The 24198-nt window shown below is 47.5% G+C and overlaps 1 protein-coding gene across 1 annotated transcript in view; it reads right to left on the bottom strand.

The window, feature by feature from the left end:
* The window catches only part of WDR36 (WD repeat domain 36), a 443575-nt gene that overhangs the window by 165808 nt on the left and 253569 nt on the right, over nucleotides 1–24198 (bottom strand). The window contains exons 15-16 of the mRNA XM_086963545.1: nucleotides 22630–22795; nucleotides 16035–16143 (exon numbers count right to left, since the gene is read on the bottom strand). Of these exons, the coding sequence (XP_086819671.1) occupies nucleotides 16035–16143; nucleotides 22630–22795 (275 nt within the window). The remainder of the gene's footprint in view (nucleotides 1–16034; nucleotides 16144–22629; nucleotides 22796–24198) is intronic.

Genomic DNA, 24198 nt, shown 5'->3' with positions numbered 1-24198 from the left:
GTCAGGCATTCACAAGCGTCAGGCATCCACAAGCGTCAGGCATCACCAAGCGTCAGGCATCAACAAGCGTCGGACATCAGACATCCACACGCATCAGACATCCACAAGCATCAGACATCCACAAGCATCAGGCATCCACAAGCATCAGGCATCCACAAGCATCAGGCATCCACAAGCATCAGGCATCCACAAGCATCAGGCATCCACAAGCGTCAGGCATCCACAAACATCAGGTATCAGACATTCACAAACGTCAGGCATCCACAAGCGCAAGCATTCACAAACGTCAGACATCCACAAGCGTCAGACATCCACAAACGTCACATCCACAAGCGTCAGGCATCCACAAGCGTCACATCCACAAGCGTCACATCCACAAGCGTCACATCCACAAGCGTCACATCCACAAGCGTCAGGCATCCACAAGCGTCAAGCATTCACAAGCGTCAGACATCCACAAGCTTCAGACATCCACAAGCTTCAGACATCCACAAGCGTCAGACATCCACAAGCGTCAGGCATCCACAAGCGTCAGGCATGCACAAGCGCCAGACATCCACAAGCATCAGGCATCCACAAGCGTCAGACACCCACAAGGAACAGGCACCCACAAGCATTAGGCACCCACAAGCAACAGGCACCCACAAGCAACAGGCACCCACAAGCAACAGGCACCCACAAGCAACAGGCACCCACAAGCATCAGACCTCCACAAGCATCAGACCTCCACAAGCATCAGACCTCCACAAGCATCAGACCTCCACAAGCATCAGACCTCCACAAGCATCAGACCTCCACAAGCATCAGACCTCCACAAGCATCAGACCTCCACAAGCATCAGACCTCCACAAGCATCAGACCTCCACATGCATCAGACCTCCACATGCATCAGACCTCCACATGCATCAGACCTCCACATGCATCAGACCTCCACATGCATCAGACCTCCACAAGCATCAGACCTCCACAAGCATCAGACCTCCACAAGCTTCAGACATCCACAAGCGACAGACATCCACAAGCGACAGACATCCACAAGCGACAGACATCCACAAGCGACAGACATCCACAAGCGACAGACATCCACAAGCGACAGACATCCACAAGAAACAGACATCCACAAGCGACAGACATCCACAAGCAACAGACATCCACAAGCGTCAGGCATCCACAAACATCAGGTGTCAGGCATTCACAAGCGCAAGCATTCACAAACGTCAGACATCCACAAGCGTCAGACATCCACAAACGTCACATCCACAAGCGTCAGGCATCCACAAACGTCACATCCACAAGCGTCACATCCACAAGCGTCACATCCACAAGCGTCAGGCATCCACAAGCGTCAGACATCCACAAGCGTCAGACATCCACAAGCTTCAGACATCCACAAGCGTCAGACATCCACAAGCGTCAGACATCCACAAGCGTCAGACATCCACAAACATCAGGCATCCACAAGCGTCAGACATCCAAAGGCATCAGGCATCCACAAGCGTCAGGCATCCACAAGCGCCAGACATCCACAAGCATCCACAAGCGTCAGACACCCACAAGGAACAGGCACCCACAAGTAACAGGCACCCACAAGCAACAGGCACCCACAAGCAACAGGCACCCACAAGCAACAGGCACCCACAAGCAACAGGCACCCACAAGCAACAGACCTCCACAAGCATCAGACCTCCACAAGCATCAGACCTCCACAAGCATCAGACCTCCACAAGCATCAGACCTCCACAAGCATCAGACCTCCACAAGCATCAGACCTCCACAAGCATCAGACCTCCACAAGCATCAGACCTCCACAAGCATCAGACCTCCACATGCATCAGACCTCCACATGCATCAGACCTCCACATGCATCAGACCTCCACATGCATCAGACCTCCACATGCATCAGACCTCCACAAGCATCAGACATCCACAAGCGACAGACATCCACAAGCGACAGACATCCACAAGCGACAGACATCCACAAGCGACAGACATCCACAAGCGACAGACATCCACAAGCGACAGACATCCACAAGCGACAGACATCCACATGCAACAGACATCCACATGCAACAGACATCCACATGTAACAGACATCCACATGCAACAGACATCCACATGCAACAGACATCCACAAGCAACAGACATCCACAAGCAACAGACATCCACAAGCGTCAGGCATCCACAAGCGTCAGGCATCCACAAGCGTCAGACATCCACAAGCGTCAGACATCCACAAGCGTCAGACATCCACAAGCGTCAGACATCCACAAGCGTCAGGCATCCACAAGCGTCAGGCATCCACAAGCGTCAGGCATCAACAAGCGTCAGACATCCACAAGCGTCAGACATCCACAAGCGTCAGACATCAACAAGCATCAGACATCAACAAGCGTCAGACATCCACAAGCGTCAGACATCCACAAGCGTCAGACATCCACAAGCGACAGACATCCACAAGCGACAGACATCCACAAGCGACAGACATCCACAAGCGACAGACATCCACAAGCGACAGACATCCACAAGCGACAGACATCCACAAGCAACAGACATCCACAAGCAACAGACATCCACAAGCGTCAGGCATCCACAAACATCAGGTATCAGACATTCACAAACGTCAGGCATCCACAAGCGCAAGCATTCACAAACGTCAGACATCCACAAGCGTCAGACATCCACAAACGTCACATCCACAAATGTCACATCCACAAGCGTCAGGCATCCACAAACGTCACATCCACAAACATCAGGTATCAGACATCCACAAACATCAGACATCCACAAACATCAGGTATCAGACATCCACAAACATCAGACATCCGCAAGCATCAGACATCCGCAAGCATCAGACATCCGCAAGCATCAGACATCCGCAAGCATCAGACATCCGCAAGCATCAGACTTCCGCAAGCATCAGACTTCCGCAAGCATCAGACTTCCGCAAGCATCAGACTTCCGCAAGCATCAGACTTCCGCAAGCATCAGACTTCCGCAAGCATCAGACTTCCGCAAGCATCAGGCATCAACAAGCGCCAGGCATCAACAAGCGTCAGGCATCAACAAGCGTCAGGCATCAACAAGCGTCAGGCATCAACAAGCGTCAGGCATCAACAAGCGTCAGGCATCAACAAGCGTCGGACAGACATCCACAAACGTCAGGCATCCACAAGCATCAGGCATCCACAAGCATCAGACATCCACAGGCATCAGGCATCCTCAAGCGTCAGGCATGCACAAGCGTCAGACATCCACATACAACAGACATCCACATGCAACAGACATCCACATGCAACAGACACCCACATGCAACAGACATCCACATGCAACAGACATCCACAAGCAACAGACATCCACATGCAACAGACATCCACATGCAACAGACATCCACATGTAACAGACATCCACATGCAACAGACATCCACATGCAACAGACATCCACATGCAACAGACATCCACAAGCAACAGACATCCACAAGCAACAGACATCCACAAGTAACAGACATCCACAAGCGTCAGGCATCCACAAGCGTCAGACATCCACAAGCGTCAGACATCCACAAGCGTCAGACATCCACAAGCGTCAGGCATCCACAAGCGTCAGGCATCCACAAGCGTCAGGCATCAACAAGCGTCAGGCATCAACAAGCGTCAGGCATCAACAAGCGTCGGACATCAGACATCCACAAACGTCAGGCATCCACAAGCAACAGACATCCACAAGCAACAGACATCCACATGCAACAGACATCCACATGCAACAGACATCCACAAGCAACAGACATCCACAAGCATCAGACATCCACACGCATCAGACATCCACACGCATCAGACATCCACACGCATCAGACATCCACACGCATCAGGCATCCACACGCGTCAGGCATCCACAAGCGTCAGGCATCCACAAGCGTCAGGCATCCACAAGCGTCAGGCATCCACAAGCGTCAGGCATCCACAAGCGTCAGGCATCCACAAGCGTCAGGCATCCACAAGCGTCAGGCATCACCAAGCGTCAGGCATCACCAAGCGTCAGGCATCAACAAGCGTCGGACATCAGACATCCACAAGCATCAGACATCCACAAGCATCAGGCATCCACAAGCATCAGGCATCCACAAGCATCAGGCATCCACAAGCATCAGGCATCCACAAGCGTCAGGCATCCACAAACATCAGGTATCAGACATTCACAAACGTCAGGCATCCACAAGCGCAAGCATTCACAAACGTCAGACATCCACAAGCGTCAGATATCCACAAACGTCACATCCACAAGCGTCAGGCATCCACAAACGTCACATCCACAAGCGTCACATCCACAAGCGTCACATCCACAAGCGTCACATCCACAAGCGTCAGGCATCCACAAGCGTCAAGCATTCACAAGCGTCAGACATCCACAAGCTTCAGACATCCACAAGCGTCAGACATCCACAAGCGTCAGACATCCACAAACATCAGGCATCCACAAGCATCAGACATCCAAAGGCATCAGGCATCCTCAAGTGTCAGGCATCCACAAGCGTCAGGCATGCACAAGCGCCAGACATCCACAAGCATCAGGCATCCACAAGCGTCAGACACCCACAAGGAACAGGCACCCACAAGCAACAGGCACCCACAAGCAACAGGCACCCACAAGCAACAGGCACCCACAAGCAACAGGCACCCACAAGCAACAGGCACCCACAAGCAACAGGCACCCACAAGCAACAGGCACCCACAAGCAACAGGCACCCACAAGCAACAGACCTCCACAAGCATCAGACCTCCACAAGCATCAGACCTCCACAAGCATCAGACCTCCACAAGCATCAGACCTCCACAAGCATCAGACCTCCACATGCATCAGACCTCCACATGCATCAGACCTCCACATGCATCAGACCTCCACATGCATCAGACCTCCACATGCATCAGACCTCCACATGCATCAGACCTCCACATGCATCAGACCTCCACAAGCATCAGACATCCACAAGCGACAGACATCCACAAGCGACAGACATCCACAAGCGACAGACATCCACAAGCGACAGACATCCACAAGCGACAGACATCCACAAGCGACAGACATCCACAAGCGACAGACATCCACATGCAACAGACATCCACATGCAACAGACATCCACATGTAACAGACATCCACATGCAACAGACATCCACAAGCGACAGACATCCACAAGCGACAGACATCCACAAGCGACAGACATCCACAAGCGACAGACATCCACATGCAACAGACATCCACATGCAACAGACATCCACATGTAACAGACATCCACATGCAACAGACATCCACATGCAACAGACATCCACAAGCAACAGACATCCACAAGCGTCAGACATCCACAAGCGTCAGACATCCACAAGCGTCAGACATCAACAAGCGTCAGACATCAACAAGCGTCAGACATCCACAAGCGTCAGACATCCACAAGCGTCAGACATCCACAAGCGACAGACATCCACAAGCGACAGACATCCACAAGCGACAGACATCCACAAGCGACAGACATCCACAAGCGACAGACATCCACAAGCGACAGACATCCACAAGCGACAGACATCCACAAGCAACAGACATCCACAAGCGTCAGGCATCCACAAACATCAGGTATCAGACATTCACAAACGTCAGGCATCCACAAGCGCAAGCATTCACAAACGTCAGACATCCACAAGCGTCAGACATCCACAAACGTCACATCCACAAGCGTCAGGCATCCACAAACGTCACATCCACAAACATCAGGTATCAGACATCCACAAACATCAGACATCCGCAAGCATCAGACATCCGCAAGCATCAGACATCCGCAAGCATCAGACATCCGCAAGCATCAGACATCCGCAAGCATCAGACATCCGCAAGCATCAGACATCCGCAAGCATCAGACTTCCGCAAGCATCAGACTTCCGCAAGCATCAGACTTCCGCAAGCATCAGACTTCCGCAAGCATCAGACTTCCGCAAGCATCAGACATCCACAAGCAACAGACATCCACAAGCAACAGACATCCACAAGCAACAGACATCCGCAAGCGTCAGACATCCGCAAGCGTCAGACATCCGCAAGCGTCAGACATCCGCAAGCATCAGACATCCGCAAGCATCAGACATCCGCAAGCATCAGACATCCGCAAGCATCAGACATCCGCAAGCATCAGACATCCGCAAGCGTCAGACTTCCGCAAGCGTCAGACATCCGCAAGCGTCAGACATCCGCAAGCGTCAGACATCCGCAAGCGTCAGACATCCGCAAGCATCAGACATCCGCAAGCATCAGACTTCCGCAAGCATCAGACTTCCGCAAGCATCAGACTTCCGCAAGCATCAGACTTCCGCAAGCATCAGACTTCCGCAAGCATCAGACATCCACAAGCGTCAGGCACCCACAGCGTCAGGCATCTACAAGCGTCAGGCATCCACAAGCGTCAGGCATCCACAAGCGTCAGGCATCAACAAACGTCAGGCATCAACAAGCGCCAGGCATCAACAAGCGTCAGGCATCAACAAGCGTCAGGCATCAACAAGCGTCAGGCATCAACAAGCGTCAGGCATCAACAAGCGTCGGACAGACATCCACAAACGTCAGGCATCCACAAGCATCAGGCATCCACAAGCGTCAGACATCCACAGGCGTCAGGCATCCTCAAGCGTCAGGCATGCACAAGCGTCAGACATCCACATGCAACAGACATCCACATGCAACAGACATCCACATGCAACAGACATCCACATGCAACAGACATCCACATGCAACAGACATCCACATGCAACAGACATCCACATGCAACAGACATCCACATGCAACAGACATCCACAAGCAACAGACATCCACATGCAACAGACATCCACATGCAACAGACATCCACATGCAACAGACATCCACATGTAACAGACATCCACATGCAACAGACATCCACATGCAACAGACATCCACATGCAACAGACATCCACAAGCAACAGACATCCACAAGTAACAGACATCCACAAGCGTCAGGCATCCACAAGCGTCAGGCATCCACAAGCGTCAGACATCCACAAGCGTCAGACATCCACAAGCGTCAGACATCCACAAGCGTCAGGCATCCACAAGCGTCAGGCATCCACAAGCGTCAGGCATCAACAAGCGTCAGGCATCAACAAGCGTCGGACATCAGACATCCACAAACGTCAGGCATCCACAAGCAACAGACATCCACAAGCAACAGACATCCACATGCAACAGACATCCACATGCAACAGACATCCACATGCAACAGACATCCACAAGCATCAGACATCCACACGCATCAGACATCCACACGCATCAGACATCCACACGCATCAGACATCCACACGCATCAGACATCCACACGCATCAGACATCCACACGCATCAGACATCCGCAAGCATCAGACATCCGCAAGCATCAGACATCCACAAACATCAGGTATCAGACATCCGCAAGCATCAGACATCCACAAACATCAGGTATCAGACATCCGCAAGCATCAGACATCCGCAAGCATCAGACATCCGCAAGCATCAGACATCCGCAAGCATCAGACATCCGCAAGCATCAGACATCCGCAAGCATCAGACATCCGCAAGCATCAGACATCCGCAAGCATCAGACTTCCGCAAGCATCAGACTTCCGCAAGCATCAGACTTCCGCAAGCATCAGACTTCCGCAAGCATCAGACTTCCGCAAGCATCAGACTTCCGCAAGCATCAGACTTCCGCAAGCATCAGACTTCCGCAAGCATCAGACTTCCGCAAGCATCAGACTTGCATCAGACTTCCGCAAGCATCAGACTTCCGCAAGCATCAGACTTCCGCAAGCATCAGACTTCCGCAAGCATCAGACTTCCGCAAGCATCAGACTTCCGCAAGCATCAGACATCCGCAAGCATCAGACATCCACAAGCATCAGGCGTCAGACATCCACAAGCGTCAGGCACCCACAGCGTCAGGCATCAACAAGCGTCAGGCATCCACAAGCGTCAGGCATCAACAAGCGTCAGGCATCAACAAGCGTCAGGCATCAACAAGCGTCAGGCATCAACAAGCGTCAGGCATCAACAAGCGTCGGACAGACATCCACAAACGTCAGGCATCCACAAGCATCAGGCATCCACAAGCATCAGACATCCAAAGGCATCAGGCATCCTCAAGCGTCAGGCATGCACAAGCGTCAGACATCCACATGCAACAGACATCCACATGCAACAGACATCCACATGCAACAGACATCCACATGCAACAGACATCCACATGCAACAGACATCCACATGCAACAGACATCCACATGCAACAGACATCCACAAGCAACAGACATCCACATGCAACAGACATCCACAAGCAACAGACATCCACATGCAACAGACATCCACATGCAACAGACATCCACATGCAACAGACATCCACATGCAACAGACATACACAAGCAACAGACATCCACAAGCATCAGGCATCCACAAGCGTCAGGCATCCACAAGCGTCAGGCATCCACAAGCGTCAGGCATCCACAAGCGTCAGGCATCCACAAGCGTCAGGCATCCACAAGCGTCAGGCATCCACAAGCAACAGACATCCACATGCAACAGACATCCACATGCAACAGACATCCACATGCAACAGACATCCACATGCAACAGACATCCACATGCAACAGACATCCACAAGCAACAGACATCCACAAGCAACAGACATCCACAAGCAACAGACATCCACAAGCAACAGACATCCACAAGCATCAGACATCCACACGCATCAGACATCCACACGCATCAGACATCCACATGCATCAGACATCCACAAGCATCAGGCATCCACAAGCATCAGGCATCCACAAGCATCAGGCATCCACAAGCATCAGGCATCCACAAGCATCAGGTATCAGGCATCCACAAACATCAGGTATCAGACATTCACAAACGTCAGGCATCCACAAGCGCAAGCATCCACAAACGTCAGGCATCCACAAGCGCAAGCATTCACAAACGTCAGACATCCACAAGCGTCAGACATCCACAAACGTCACATCCACAAGCGTCAGGCATCCACAAGCGTCACATCCACAAGCGTCACATCCACAAGCGTCACATCCACAAGCGTCACATCCACAAGCGTCACATCCACAAGCGTCACATCCACAAGCGTCAGGCATCCACAAGCGTCAGGCATCCACAAGCGTCAGGCATCCACAAGCGTCAGGCATCCACAAGCGTCAAGCATTCACAAGCGTCAGACATCCACAAGCTTCAGACATCCACAAGCTTCAGACATCCACAAGCTTCAGACATCCACAAGCTTCAGACATCCACAAGCTTCAGACATCCACAAACATCAGGTATCAGACATCCACAAACATCAGGCATCCACAAGCATCAGACATCCAAAGGCATCAGGCATCCTCAAGCGTCAGGCATCCACAAGCGTCAGGCATGCACAAGCGCCAGACATCCACAAGCGTCAGACATCCACAAGCGTCAGACATCCACAAGCATCAGACATCCACAAGCATCACACACCCACAAGCAACAGGCACCCACAAGCAACAGGCACCCACAAGCAACAGGCACCCACAAGCAACAGGCACCCACAAGCAACAGGCACCCACAAGCAACAGGCACCCACAAGCATCAGACCTCCACAAGCATCAGACCTCCACAAGCATCAGACCTCCACAAGCATCAGACCTCCACAAGCATCAGACCTCCACAAGCATCAGACCTCCACAAGCATCAGACCTCCACATGCATCAGACCTCCACAAGCATCAGACCTCCACATGCATCAGACCTCCACATGCATCAGACCTCCACAAGCATCAGACCTCCACAAGCATCAGACCTCCATAAGCATCAGGCATCCACAAGCATCAGGCATTCACAAACATCAGGCATCCACAAGCATCAGGCATCCACAAGTATCACGCATCAGACATCCACAAGCGTCAGGCATCCACAAGCATCACCCAGCAGACATCCACAAGCGTCAGGCATCCAAAAAGGGTCTGGCATGCACAAGCTTCAGGCATTCACAAGCTTCAGGCATCCACAAGCGTCAGCCATTCACAAGCGTCAGCCATCCACAAGCGTCAGCCATCCACAAGCGTCAGCCATCCACAAGCGTCAGCCATCCACAAGCGTCAGCCATCCACAAGCGTCAGCCATCCACAAGCGTCAGCCATCCACAAGCGTCAGCCATCCACAAGCGTCAGCCATCCACAAACATCAGGCATCAGACATCCACAAGCGTCAGCCATCCACAAGCGTCAGCCATCCACAAGCGTCAGCCATCCACAAGCGTCAGCCATCCACAAGCGTCAGCCATCCACAAACATCAGGCATCAGACATCCACAAACATCAGGCATCAGACATCCACAAGCGTCAGACATCCACAAGCATCAGACATAACAGCTCTTCTGCCGGGCCTTCCTTCCTTGTCCATTCTCGTCTCTGAGCCCACAGCAGAAGGCGTGCAGTGTGTTTTATTTATTTTACTGTCCATTTCATACTGACTTTGTTGGTCAAAAAAGGATAAACGTCGAACTCGCCCCGACTAGAATCAGACCCCAGATACTTCTTGTTGCACGCAGAAATATGTGGTGTAGTTAACTTGCTGAGGTGCCTTCACTTCATGGCTGGATAGAAAAAAAACTGTAAGGAGGCAGTCAAAGCAATGAGCACACTGGCAGTCCGGCTTCTCAGCACTCACTGTGCCCGCCCGCTTAGAAAGCACAAAACGGTCACATAAGACGCTTTGCCTATGTGCAGGAACTAAGATCTGAACTCCGGTTTTGTGCCTTTGAAGCCAGAGGCCACATGTCCGCCTCCTTTTGTTTGGTTACAGTGATTAACAACTTAGAATTCATTTATATTAGTAGCATAGCACAGGTGCTCGAGGTGACGCACTGAAACCTTGAATCAATATTAAAATTGCACACAGTAAATTCCTCGAATACGGGATGTTTATTGTCGCTATCTATCTATCTAGCTATCTATCTATCTATCTATCTATCTATCTATCTATCTATCTATCTATCTATCTACCTATCTATCTACCTATCTATCTACCTATCTATCGCCCTCACTCTATCTATCTATCGCCCTCACTCTATCTATCTATCGCACCACCACAGCATCACTCAGGGGCACCACAACATCACTATGCGCTACCACAGCATCACCGAACGCCACAGCATCAGTCGTCACCACCACAACATCACTCAGTGGCACCACAGCATCAATCTGTGCAACCATTCAACAACAACTGGTTCGAATATGTTCTCTCAATGTTTCAAGATTTATTACAAATGTCGCAAAAAGATGTTAATATTTCACTTCTGTTCTTGGATTTTCGGCACAATAAAATACACTGAACATAATCTTTACAAAAGTTATTTACAAAAGTTTAAGCTATTGCCATTATAAATTACAATAACGTTTAAGTATTAATGGTCAAAATAGAGGAGCAGATGGACAAGACTTTTAGTCTCACTAGCAGGTCAAGTGGCGTTAATAAAAATGACTTTACTCCCAAAGTTCTTATATTGATTTCACAACATACCCAGCCCACTCCTGAATAGCTTTTTTCTAACACTAGGCTCTCACCTCATTCGGTTAGTCGGGGGGAAGAGGGGGGGAGAGGGATAAGAGGCCCAGGGTCTGCTGGGATGCCAGGACTTTGCTGTATGAAAAGGGTGGGGGGGTGGGGGAGGGGGGTGAGATTTGGACTCCCTAATCTACAGATTTATTATCTAGTAGTGCAGTGTAGTTACGTGCACTCCTGGTACCATCCGGATGCACAAATCCCCTAGGCCAGACCTGAGGCCGACCTGGTTCTGCAAGCCACCTTAAATACTATATTGCAGCAGGGATACCCTAGGGACCCCCGTGATATCCAAACTGTTTCTACTACCAGTTGAGCTTGGCGGAAATTGCAGAAAGTCACCAAGGAAGCCGCAATATACTCTCCTGGGATCCCTTTATTGAACAATCCATGGATTCCCATTATGCAAGAGAAATTAGTGCAACGCACACTCACTAAATATTCCATAACGACAATTGGGGACCTATTCACAGGGCGTTATGTTTTCGCCAGCACCGATGAGGAGAGGTTTAGTGAGGCAACATTTATGGACCACTTTATTTTTAACCGGATGCACAGTGCACTGCGAGCAGGGATTGCTGAGTTTCCCCTAGAGCCAGCACAATTTACCCCACTGTCCATTGTCATTGCCGACTCTGCAGGAGACCATATGATCTCTAAAATGTGCGGGCGTGTATGACCCTGGTCCCCAGTAGAGATGCCAAAATTAGAGAGGCGTGTGAGCGCGACCTAGTAGGACTCGCACTGGGAATTTTGCTGCACACAAATTGAGGAAGTCTCGTTCAATAGCAGGCACAAACTATTACATTTTAAGTTTTTATGGAGAATCTACATGACCCCCCCAAAAAACGCACAGGCTGAACCGGACAGGGTTCCACATCCCAGGGTTCCACATGCCGACTTTTCACACTTGGTCTGGAATTGTGTTAAATTTGGGACCTATTGGCGGGCGGTTTGTAAGAAAATTGAGAAGATGATTGGCTTGGATATTGAGCCCTCGTCAGAGATCACACTGCTGGGGTATTTGTCTGGCTTTCCCAACGGGGTGCATCGGTTCACAGCAATGGGGCTATTGTTGGCAAAAAGAGAGATTGCACTTGTGTGGGGGCAGATGTCCTCTCCCACTGTTAAATCATGGTTACACAGTCTCACATTCTGTAACACAAATAGTGAGTTATTCGCTAGCACCCAGCCACCGGCATCTCAGCCAAAAGATATCTGGGGTCCTTTAAAGAGTTACCTACTAGAGTTGAATGCTGGCCCAACCATGCAACTGCCCTATGGAGTGGTGCCATCTGGACTGGGTTAGGTGGTCCTAAACTGTGTAGTCCTCATTTGGGATTTATATGGCCCAATATGCTTGTAGGGCATCATGATGTATCGTCAAGATTTGACACCGGAGTGTATTGCATGCAGCGGCAGCCTGACCTAATGTTAATGTACATATTCAGGATGTGAATTGGCAGTTAAGTGGATCAAGCTGACTGCAGGTCGGACAACTTTATACATGTAAATCCTTGTCTTTTGTATAAGCCATAACAGTCTTTTTTCTTTTAATGTATTATTATGAAAATGATAAATAATTTTTTTTTTTTAAAGTGACCATGTAATAAAGCTCCACGTCCGGTACGCCCAAGTCGCCCTGTTCTTAGTCTACTTTTACCATGTGCAACAAGACTCTATTCCCCTTTCAAACCCACACCAGCAAGATGAGAAAGCTATATGTTTCATAAAATGTCAACCCTAGAATTGGGCACATAGCATTTTGTATGCCAATGCAAATCTCACCATAATGGAGAGTTATAGGGAATTCCTAAACTTTGTTGAGGCTTTAAGTTCTTGTAAGACACTGCTTAAATTACAGTAATATAATAGCTTTGCTCAATGGGTCACCCATATTCCTATGTAAACACTCCTTTCCCACTGTATCCCTAAATCTGGTAAGTGTCGTTGGGATTTTCTCTCCCAGCACAGCTAATGGTAAACCACTGTGTTTTGCTTATTAATATATAGTCCAGAGACAACTGCAAAGTGATCCGGTTTTTGCATCAGAATGGGAATAGACTCCTGGGGGTGGGTGAGCTAGACTAGGGTGTTGTCTGCCTACATTGAGACTACATTTAATGTAGAGAGTGTTATGAGTCCCCTTGCTGAATTCTCAGTATCACCCATATTGTCAACAGTTCCACTGCCACTGCAAATAATGTGTAGGAAAGTGTCCCTTTTTGACTTGGTCATCCCCACTTTTTGACTCGTAAATGATGCAATTTTGACAGAAGTGCATGGGATTTCTGCTAGCCAGGCTCCCTGTGCCAGATCTCTTTCCCTAAATCTGTACAGTTGCTCCTTCAATTGGCAATACTGTTACCACTCCTGTAAGTCCCTAGTTCATGGTACCCATGGTGCCTAGGGCATGGATGCTAAAGTCCTTGAGCGCTGCAGCATGTATTGTTTCACCCTAACGGACCCCTCACCACACTCATGCAAACTGCCAATGAAGGCTGAGTGACATGGTGCAGACAAAAGTGAAAAGATGACTTGGCATATCTACTGTGTGCCATGCCTGCGAACACTGCATGCAATATATGTAAGTCACCCCTACATCAGGCCTTACAGCTCTAAGGCAGGTTGCATTATATTACAAGTGAAGACATATCTGCATAAGCAGATATGCCGTGTGATGTTCAAGATTCGACTTGGACATTGCCAATGAACAGGGAAGCCATCTTGAGTATATGTCCAGTGCACTGGTGATTACAGGTTCCCCAGCTACATGATGGCTTCACTGAAACAAAAGATTGATTCTAGTGATGGATGTTTTATTACATGTACCTAGAAGGAACCCCCAAAAAACCTAACAACCTCTAGTGTACTGGCCGAGTGGTGTAGACCAGCCTGCCACCACAGACACGTTTCTGACCGTGTGCAGGTCAGAGCCCTGCTCTCAGAGGACAGAAACAAATGCCCGCTCCGGTAGGAGGTGTCACCTCCTCCAAGCAAGATGGCTGAGAATCAGCATATCAAGGTAGGAGGCTTCAAAGGTATCTTCCGTCTTTGATATGCAGCCCATGTTTCCCCTAGATTATGGAAACGCCACCCCCTGCACCGGGCCCATTTGGATCCAGGACAGGTGGGAAAACTTGCTAGTCAGGAGGCATGTTTACTATCAAGCCAGTTCCACCTCTAAGGTGGGCTACCAGATGTGAACACGAAAACTAGAATTGCAACATCTTGGTTTTTGGTGGAATTAGGTTCGATGGGTCAGATGGGCCCATTTCCCACACAAAGTGGTCATATAGGGGATGTAGTCATAATAAAAGTAAGTAGCCCATTGACTACCACTAGTCACTCTCCTTAATGCCCCTAAATTGAGTATTTAGTGACAACCCTGTTGCCAGGAACTCAGATTCGGCAAACCCAGAAGAAGAGGACAAAGAAGAGCAATGAGAATTGAAGATATGATGTGGATGTCTTGGCGCCAAACTCTGCCTGCACCAGTCTCGACAATCATGAAGAAACCGACTTTGCCTACAGCTGAACCTATACCAGGAGCCCCGGTACACTGCCAGCCCTTCGCAATTTGCCAGCACTCTCCCTTGCAGTAGAGGAGCTACTCCACTGTAGTCCGCAGGCACCAAAACAGCAGAGTCTGGATACTCTACCCCACAGTCATACCACGGTCATCCCAATACAGCCGCTGCCAGAAGAGGTCACCGTGCTCCAGAATATCAGCTCCGTCTCCCCACTAAGTGAAAAGACGCCAGGACCAACCGGAGCCGCACAGCACCAGTCCCTGTGGTACCATATCCCTTGCAGCAACCAAAGCCTGTTTGAGTCCAAACCTCTCAATTCTGCCTTGCTACGAGATATACTTTGGATACCGTGCCTCAAGAAGCTAGGCAATCTCGGACATGAATAAGTGCTCATTATGGTTCAAGAACTCATACTGATCATTATTTAACCATTTCCCCAAGTATTTAATACATTTAGATTATCAAAACAGGCACATTTTCTTATACCAGTTTATAAGAGCGGATGTCTGTGTATAATCCTTCCTGTGTAGTCAAATGCAACAAACACTATCAACAGCAGAATTAATTTAAAGATCGTTACAATATATCTTTGCATCTTTCACTGTCTGCTAGCAAAGTCCTTGCCTTAACAAAGAAGAAGGCAGATACTTGGAGGTCAGACTTGCAATAAGTAGAAAATCTCCAGAAGGGCTTAAAAACACAGGTCACGTATCAACTGGCAGCAGGTCTGAGCTACTGAATTAATCTAAGAACACTCTAGAACTGGACAATACGTGCAGATTGCACACTACATACTTTATTTAGGTCTAATGTTCAATAATAGCCTTTTTTTTTTTTTTTTTTACAAAAAAGGGAAAACTGAAATCCAAGCAATTTTTATTATCCAATGTTACCATGTCATTGATTTTTCCTTGATGGCCAGAAAACTTTCTGACGATCTTTCTTGTTTCCATGTCGAAAACACAAATGCAGAAATCATCACAAGCAATTCCCAGCATACCACTGCAAGCAAATAAAAGTAAAATAACTACATTGGAGACGTTTTCTATCACAATAATTAAATTACAGTAATGATGAAGCAGCTTTCTATAAACTGCATATTTTTTTCCCTACAGTATCTGAAGAAGTGACAATAATGTACATACTTCATCTGTATATATTTGGACAACAAAATGTATGGACTGACGCTTGTAACTCGATTGCTCTTTTGGAGAATCTTACAGCAAAAAAGCAAAACATTTATAGATGTTAGCATGCTTGAAACCAACATGTTTCTAGGCTTAAACTATTCTTTGACAAGGATAATGAAAGGCCACATTAGAAAATCTGAAGGCCTGGAGCCGCAACTGCCTACAAGGAATACAATTCTACATTTCCCTTTCTCTCGAGAGAACTAACAGGAAAAAGTTATCTTAATGAGCACGCTAGTAATCCTATGGCCTCATACTGAGAGCTCTTGAGAAAACTGCATTACTGCATGCCATTAGAAGAAACTGAAGATGAAACAATGACATTTAGGTTTGTAAAGCTAAAAATGTGCCTTGTGTCACTTATTAATAAACACTGCGTTCTCTATAGTGGCCAGATACTCACCATCTCAGTTTCATCTAATGAACTAACCAATGACAGGTTGTGCCACTATGTAGGAGGAGAGAGATGAGATGGGTGGGTGGGTGCAAATAATAGCAGAGACTAGTAATAAAATTGCCACGAGGTTCACTCTTTCCTTATTCCCCTGGCGCATCCTAAACTATAATCAAATCAAGAAGGCAGCATCACAACCATATCAATAACAGTAAAGGATACTGTTAAGAATGCTCAAACTGTACATCATATAAAAAAACAGTAAGACTAACGCTTGCAAGTACGTGGGTTCAGTCAACAACGTATGAAATATTCCCTTTGTCACCCAGTGTAATTAGAGAGGACATAATAAAAAAACAGACGTGAAAGGTGCAAGAAACAATTGTCATGTTTTCAAAATTGCTAGCACTAAGTAATGCCACACCATGCCAAAATGGCACAATGAGCCATCATTGAAATAGGTGGTATTTCAGATATGCCAAATGTATTCGTTCCTCAGTTTAAGACAGGAAATGCCTAGCATTTGATAAAGAAACACAATTCTCATGATTGTGATCATTAATTGTTAAGCCTACTTAGTAAGTAAAGAATGAGTGGAGTACCACGGTCACCACCGAAAATAGTGGAAGGCTTGTGCATAAAGCTACTGAGTAATACATTAAAGGTTCCACTACATAAATATTTCCAAATAGTAGTTGAGGAAAACATGCTTAAGTCTTTCAAAAGCCGACAAACCCCCCTCAACTGACCTTGGAAAACACACCACTGTTTTCTTTTATTTGTTTCAAAAAAGGTATTTTATGAGTGCATTTGTCTTTCTAAAGGTTTAAGTGGTTTAACTGGTTTAAGGTGGCTAGTGTGAGTGGTGGCAGCTCCCATGCGGATCCGCTTTTGCTCTGAGGCCATACTTCAGTTCTAAACATCTGTATTGCTTTTAAATCTATTTCACCATTTTACCTGTGTTCGAGTCTCACGCTGCTGCGCTTGCCTAATTTTCTATCCAGATTACTCCACACAGTTCAATCTATTTTCTGGGGTGATTCACTTTCCTGGGCTGCTGTTTGATTGGCGAGGTGTGCCTTCCCTGCCCCGTTCCACCGCAGTGGCTGTGCCGATTGAGTGGAGGGCGGGCGGCCATCTTGCGTGTAGTCCCGGACCCCGGCTGAACCAGTGGCAACGTTCTAGCTGGGGGAGGGAGCTGCAGATATAAATTGAGCTTCACTGAGAGATCTGGGCGGCTAGTGTGGGTGGTGGCAGCTCCCATGCGGACCCGCTTTTGCTCGAATGCCATACTTCAGTTCTAAACGTTTTTATTGCTTTCAAATCTATTTCACAAATTTTATCTGTGTTCGAGTCTCGCACTGCTGCGCTTGCCTAATTTTCTATCCTGATTACTCCACACAGTTCAATCTATTTTCTGGGGTGATTCACTTACCTGGGCTGCTGCTTGGTTGGTGAGGTGTGCCTTCCCTGCCCTGTTCCACTGCGGCTGCTGTGCCGATTGAGTGGAGGACGGTCGGCCATCTTGCGTGTAGTCCCGGACCCCGGCTGAACCAGTGGCAGCGTTCTAGCTGGGGGAGGGAGCTGCAGACATAAATTGAACATGCTCTTTCGAGCGCGCAGCGGGGGCACCGCTGGCGCGCCGAAGGTAAGCCAAAGGTCTGCCCGTCTGCGCCTCTGGCGCGTCAAGTGCCAAGCATGCTGCCTGTGACTCCATCTCTTCCAATGCAGCACCAATAAATTACTCACGAGAGAATGCTCTTTTTACTTAGAACGGCCCAGTGCCCTGGTTTTGTCCTGCCGATTATGACTGATGGCTTCTCTAGCCATTGCCCAGCGTGTGGTTTTAGCTGTGCTCAAACCTTGGTGACTCCCACTCATGGCACCAATCACTCACAGGTAATTGCAGAGGCTCTTATTAACGCCCGATCCATGAGCAGACATGCCACCGATATCTTCGAACTTCTGTCCGCCAGCCATCTTGACATTCTGTTTATAACAGAAACATAGCTTAACACTGCCAGCGCCCCTGACATTTAGTTCGCTATCCCCAGAGGTTTTAAAATAAGCAGAAGGGATCGAGCACAGGGTAGGGGGGTGAGGGGGGGGCTGGCTATTGTATTTAGAGATACATGGGTGTTACATACTGAACCTTAAGATATGTTTGGAGATGGTGAAGTTTTTAATTTTTCCCTTATTCTTTCACCCCACTTTACTCTAGGTGGAACACTGATCTATCGTCCCCCAGGCCCCACTGGACCTTTTCTTAAAGCACTGACTGATGTTATTGTGCCTTCAGTCCTGAGGTTTTCTAGATTTCTCCTCTTGGGCGATTTTAACATCCTATGGAGGTAGCCGAGCTTTCTGACGCCAAAAATGTGTTGGAGTCTCTCAGTCTTGCCCAGCTAACAATGGATCTCACTCCCTACCCACTCTGGAGGACACACTCTGGATGTGGTCTGTTTCCCGTATCAGTATCTGTCCCTGAAACTCTCACGTGGTTGGATCACAAGCTGATTAGATTTTCCTGGACCTCTGGCAAAACCGCCCCTAATGGTAAACCTTTTATGTGCACTCAGAAGATCAATGTGTGCACTCTGTCTGCTACCCTCTGTAACAATCGTCCTACGCTTGGCACTCAGCTGACCACAGCTATACAGACTTTTAATGCTTGGATCCGCGCGGGAGTGGAGTCTTCCTCCAAAGAGAATGCCAGACTGAAAATCTGTTCTACCCCTTCTAAACCTTGGTTCTCGTTGTGTCTGCGAGAGCTTAAGCTGGGTTGTAAAAGACTTGAAAGGCGTTGGTGTTGCTCCTATTGCCCTGTTGCTAAAGATGCCTTGCGGGTAGCCCAGAGGCAGTATTACTCTAGTATTAAAACAGCTAAAAGCGAATACTTTGAGGATAGGATTGCTAAGGCTGATAATAATAGCAGGGACATTTTTTTCTATTGTTAAAAGTTTTCTTTCCTCTTGCGCCGAGCAACCAATTGTGCCATCTTCTTCACTCTGGTGTGAGAGTCCGTCCTCATTCTTTGATCAAAAGATAGCAGGGATCCAGGCTAGCCTACGGATTACCTGTCCCAATCAGAACTCCCTGACTTCTGTGCCCCCCACCCCTCCCTTTGCGGGGCCTATACCTTTGAGGAGTTCTTTCCTCCTTCAGGTGATGATACACTAGCAGTCCTGAAATCCCTGAAATCAGGCTCAGTGATCGACCCTTGTCCAGCGTGGGTTCTTGGAGGTGTGGCGGAGGGGGTGAGTCAGGAGATCACTGAAATTATTGGCCTCTCTTTCAGATCAGCATCGGTTCCGGAGGACTGGAAGCAGGCCACACTCTTGTCTCTGTTGAAGAAGGTGGGCCTTGACCCAACAGTACCAGCAAACTATCGGCCGATCTTTCTTTTGCCAGCAAAGGCCAAGGTTTGCGAAAAAATGGCCTTCCGGCAGTTAAATGCATTTGTTGAAACATCTCATGCTCTTTATCCCGCCCAGTCCGGATTTCATGCAGCTCACAGCACGGAATCGCTTTGGTGGAAATTTCAGAGGCTATTAGGGACTGTTTGGACAATGGCGGCAGATCGGCTCTAATATTATTGGACCTCTCTGCCGCGTTCAATACGGTACCCCACCAGCTTCTTCTATCATGATTGTCAGCCATTGGTGTTACCGGTTTGGCTCTTGAGTGGCTGACCTCCTTTCTTTCCTTTCGTTCTCAGCAGGTCTGGCTACCTCCTTTATCATCTTCTGCCAAGCCTCTCTCAACTTGGGTGCCTCAGGGTTCAACTTTGAGTCCATTGTTATTTAATATATACCTCACCCCCCTGATTATTTTAGCCGAACAACTGGGTGCTAAAATAATAGCCTATGCAGACGACACACAGCTGCTGTTTACTTGGCCTGATACGGACTTAGACACTGCCCTGGTTCAGACCCGTCTTTCTTCTGTTTTCAATTGGTTGGCTTCCGCCCAGTTGAAATGTAATGAAGACAAGACTGAAATTCTTTTCTATGGGCAGTTTCCACCACACTTTAGAGATATGCTATGGCCTGCTGGTTTTCCGCCCCCCAGTTCTGTTAACATCCCAGCTAAAAATCTGCGGGTGTGGTTTTGGGAGGACTTAAAATTTGAGGCCCACATTAAGAAACTGACATGTGGCTGTTTCGGGACTCTTTAGGCTCTTCGAACATTTTTTCCTCTACTTCCCAGAACAGCGAGAGAAACGGTAGCTAGAGCACTTATTTTATCACGTCTTGATTATGCCAATGCCCTATTGTGCGGCTCTTCGGCTTATCTGATTAATCGTCCCCAGATAATTCAAAATGCGACTGCCAGGCTCCTGTTTAACATTTCCAGACGAACCAGTGTCCGGCACCATCTGTGCAGCCTGCACTGGCTTCCAGTTGCACAACGAATTATCTTTAAGTTACTCATTTTCGCCCACAGAGCCGTTTATAACCAAGGCCCTCTTTATCGGAGGAAACTCTTCTCCTACCGCCCTAATCGGCCTTTGCGCTCCGCCACCCAATATCAGCTGGTGGTTCCACGCTTGCAGCGCTGCGGTTTAGGAGGCCAGTCCATTGGTGTTAAAGCTGCCATTGCCTGGAACTCTCTTCCTCTGGCTCTCCGCTCTAACCCAAATTACCTACTTTTCAAAAAAGCACTTAAGACTCATCTGTTTAAATTAGCATTCTAAGATCTGCTGTTTTTCTATAACCTCTGGCCTTGAGTACTTCATTTCGCGTCAGGATACTCTAGTAGTAATTGTGCGCGCTATAAAACCCCATATAACATAACCTAAGTTACTAGTTAAGACATTACAGTATAAGCCCAATGAGTCAAACGATGAATGAGTTTAGATAGCAGCAACACAGTATTGGCCGTTTCATCTGCTGAGCCTTTGTTTGACCCAACTGTTCAGTACATGGTGTCTCTAGGCCATATTAAGAGAGCTATCGGAGCATGATCCAGGAAACTGACACCCAACATGTAAAAGGTCCGAGAACCAGAACTGAGAAATCCGTAAGAGTTAGACTAAATTTCCTTTTTCCTTGTATTATAAAGAGAGGCAGGTGACAGAATGCGCCTGACAAACGGATTTGGAGGGCATCTCCAGCAGAGTAAAAATCTCAAATTATTAAATATTCTGAGAATTTCATGATTGATTAGCTCCCACATGCGAGTGTAATTTAATGCAGTCTGCTCAGCTGCCCAACTTTCACACAGATCACTACTGCTAGATGGATGACAATAGTGACAATGTTGCAATAGTCAAAGATGTTGAATGTCTATCATCCTGCTGCTTGATATAAAACACATCCCTGGTGTTTTATACAGAGATCTTGAAAAACTTCCCTTCAAGAAAAGTTCAGCTCTGGTAGGCGAAGGGTCTGGCCAAAGCATGTATACAAAGAGGTTTTGTAATCGATAACACAACAGAAGGCTAAAGCTGAAAACTCAGATGCCTTGATGAGATCTGCACTCAGAGTGCCATAGGGTAGGCTTAACTTTGTCCTGAAAGTAACCAGGTGGATTCCCATGGCAGAAAGGTGGACCTTTAATCTTCAATGATGGAGACATAAACATTCCAAAATAAAATCAATGAGATAAGACCCAGATTGAGGACTCTTGTGATATAGTAAGAATGTAGATGATGGAGCCGTATGCATCAACAGGGCTATGTAAATCTGTGCACCAGTGTTCAATGTCAGGTTGAGAAAATTGAAATAATACCAATGAGAAACATTTGCGTCAAGCACACAAGCAATTTCTTACATAAATTTGGCTTTTGTTTGAAACCTAACATGCGATATATATGAGGTTCTATGAATAGCAAGGCTTTGTGCGATATTTGTTTTTACTTCAACTAAGCAAGGGCTCACTGTGCATGTTCTATTTTCTTACCTGTCTCTGTGGAGATGAATAATAGAAGGTGGTGAACTAAGTTCAGTGATGTGTACTAAGTCTTTCGTCTTGAACTTCCAGCATTTAATGAGGCCATCACTACCAGCTGTGACAGCCAACTGGTTTAAGCCATCCACAGCTATACCTCTCACTGCACCCTTATGAGCTTAGCCAGCGAAAAGGGAAAAAATGGAAAATATGGCACATTTTTAATGAGCACTTAAAAAATACAATAAATATTTCACATGGAACATAAAGACCACATACATAGTATTTAATTTTTTTAATCAAGCAAACATGTTGCAACTTAATTATTACAGATCTAAGTACACCAATATAAAAGGAACCTGGTGTTGGGTAAGTCAGTTCTATTAACAGTAAGTCAAACATTTCAACTTTAAAGTCTGTAAAATGAACATTTGTGCACCCACACATTTATGACTTAGAAATTAAGCTTATATTTCCTTTTTAAATGTGTGCGCGCACCTTAAATTATGATTGAAAATCGAATCAGTTGGGCCTTACCTTTCCAACACAGTTATAACTCACCTGTACTTTTATAATTCCTATAATCATGGTAATTTTTTCTTAGCACGCTGCTAAAACGTTCTTTAAGCTAAGTTTTACAGTGATATAGATTAGAATTGGCAATAGTGACTCTAGATGTGATTCAGCTGAGACTTAAAAAGGATATAGATTTTTAGGTCTCGTCTACGCAGTGCGCATGCACTGCATAGGAGACCTTTAGCCGTGGTGCAGCTCTTTTTACAAAGCACATACTCGAGCTTGTGGTGGCATATGCCTTGCGGGAGTGCGCAGCGGCGCGCCACAAGCACGAGTATGTGCTTTGAAAAAGAGCAGACTACTCTCTCCAGCGAGCGGCCTCTCTCCCCAGCAACAGCGCAAGGCGCGCACGCTTGTTCACTCTTGAGTCTCAAACGTCATAGCGGTCTCGATGCCAACGTGTAGATTTTGCAACCGAGACAAGTTCTCTTTAAAGTCCAGATTCACCACTTGAACGCATTGTGTTTTCCTCTTCAAAACCACAATGGATGTTGCCCTTCTCTGAAACCATGGGTGGTGTGCTCATATACACGCTTTAAGAAAACGTGAGTGAAAGACTCCCACTTGGTTATAAATGAGAAAACTTCATTTCAGCTCACTCCCCCAGCATTCCAGCACTTGTCCTTTACTTGGCTCACCTGTGAGATCCAGAAGGTGCTCTGGTCTCTGTACTATAATTACCAATATTCCACGGTTAAATACTATTCAAGCAATTGGGAGGCTGTGCCTCACAGTTACCGTTTAATCCTTATTGTTCTTATTTTTTGCAGTCTAAATGTCTTGCCACCTGTCCAGCATGCTCAAAACTGAAACAGAATGATTACACTTGTTCTGAAAATTCCATTGACAATGAAATGCAGGTAGAGAAGTTGCCCAAACTTCTTGAAGCAATCGTTATGCTGTAAATAAAATGGAACATTTAAGGGCTTCACAATGACTGCTTGGCATAGAGACGCCTGTCCATCCTTGTTGAACAATACTGACTTCTGCTGAGGGAGTGTGGCG

This window comes from Lissotriton vulgaris, chromosome 3_1 (assembly GCF_964263255.1).
Source record: "Lissotriton vulgaris chromosome 3_1, aLisVul1.2, whole genome shotgun sequence".
Classification (NCBI taxonomy): domain Eukaryota; kingdom Metazoa; phylum Chordata; class Amphibia; order Caudata; family Salamandridae; genus Lissotriton; species Lissotriton vulgaris.
This window is presented reverse-complemented; position numbering and strand designations above follow the sequence as displayed.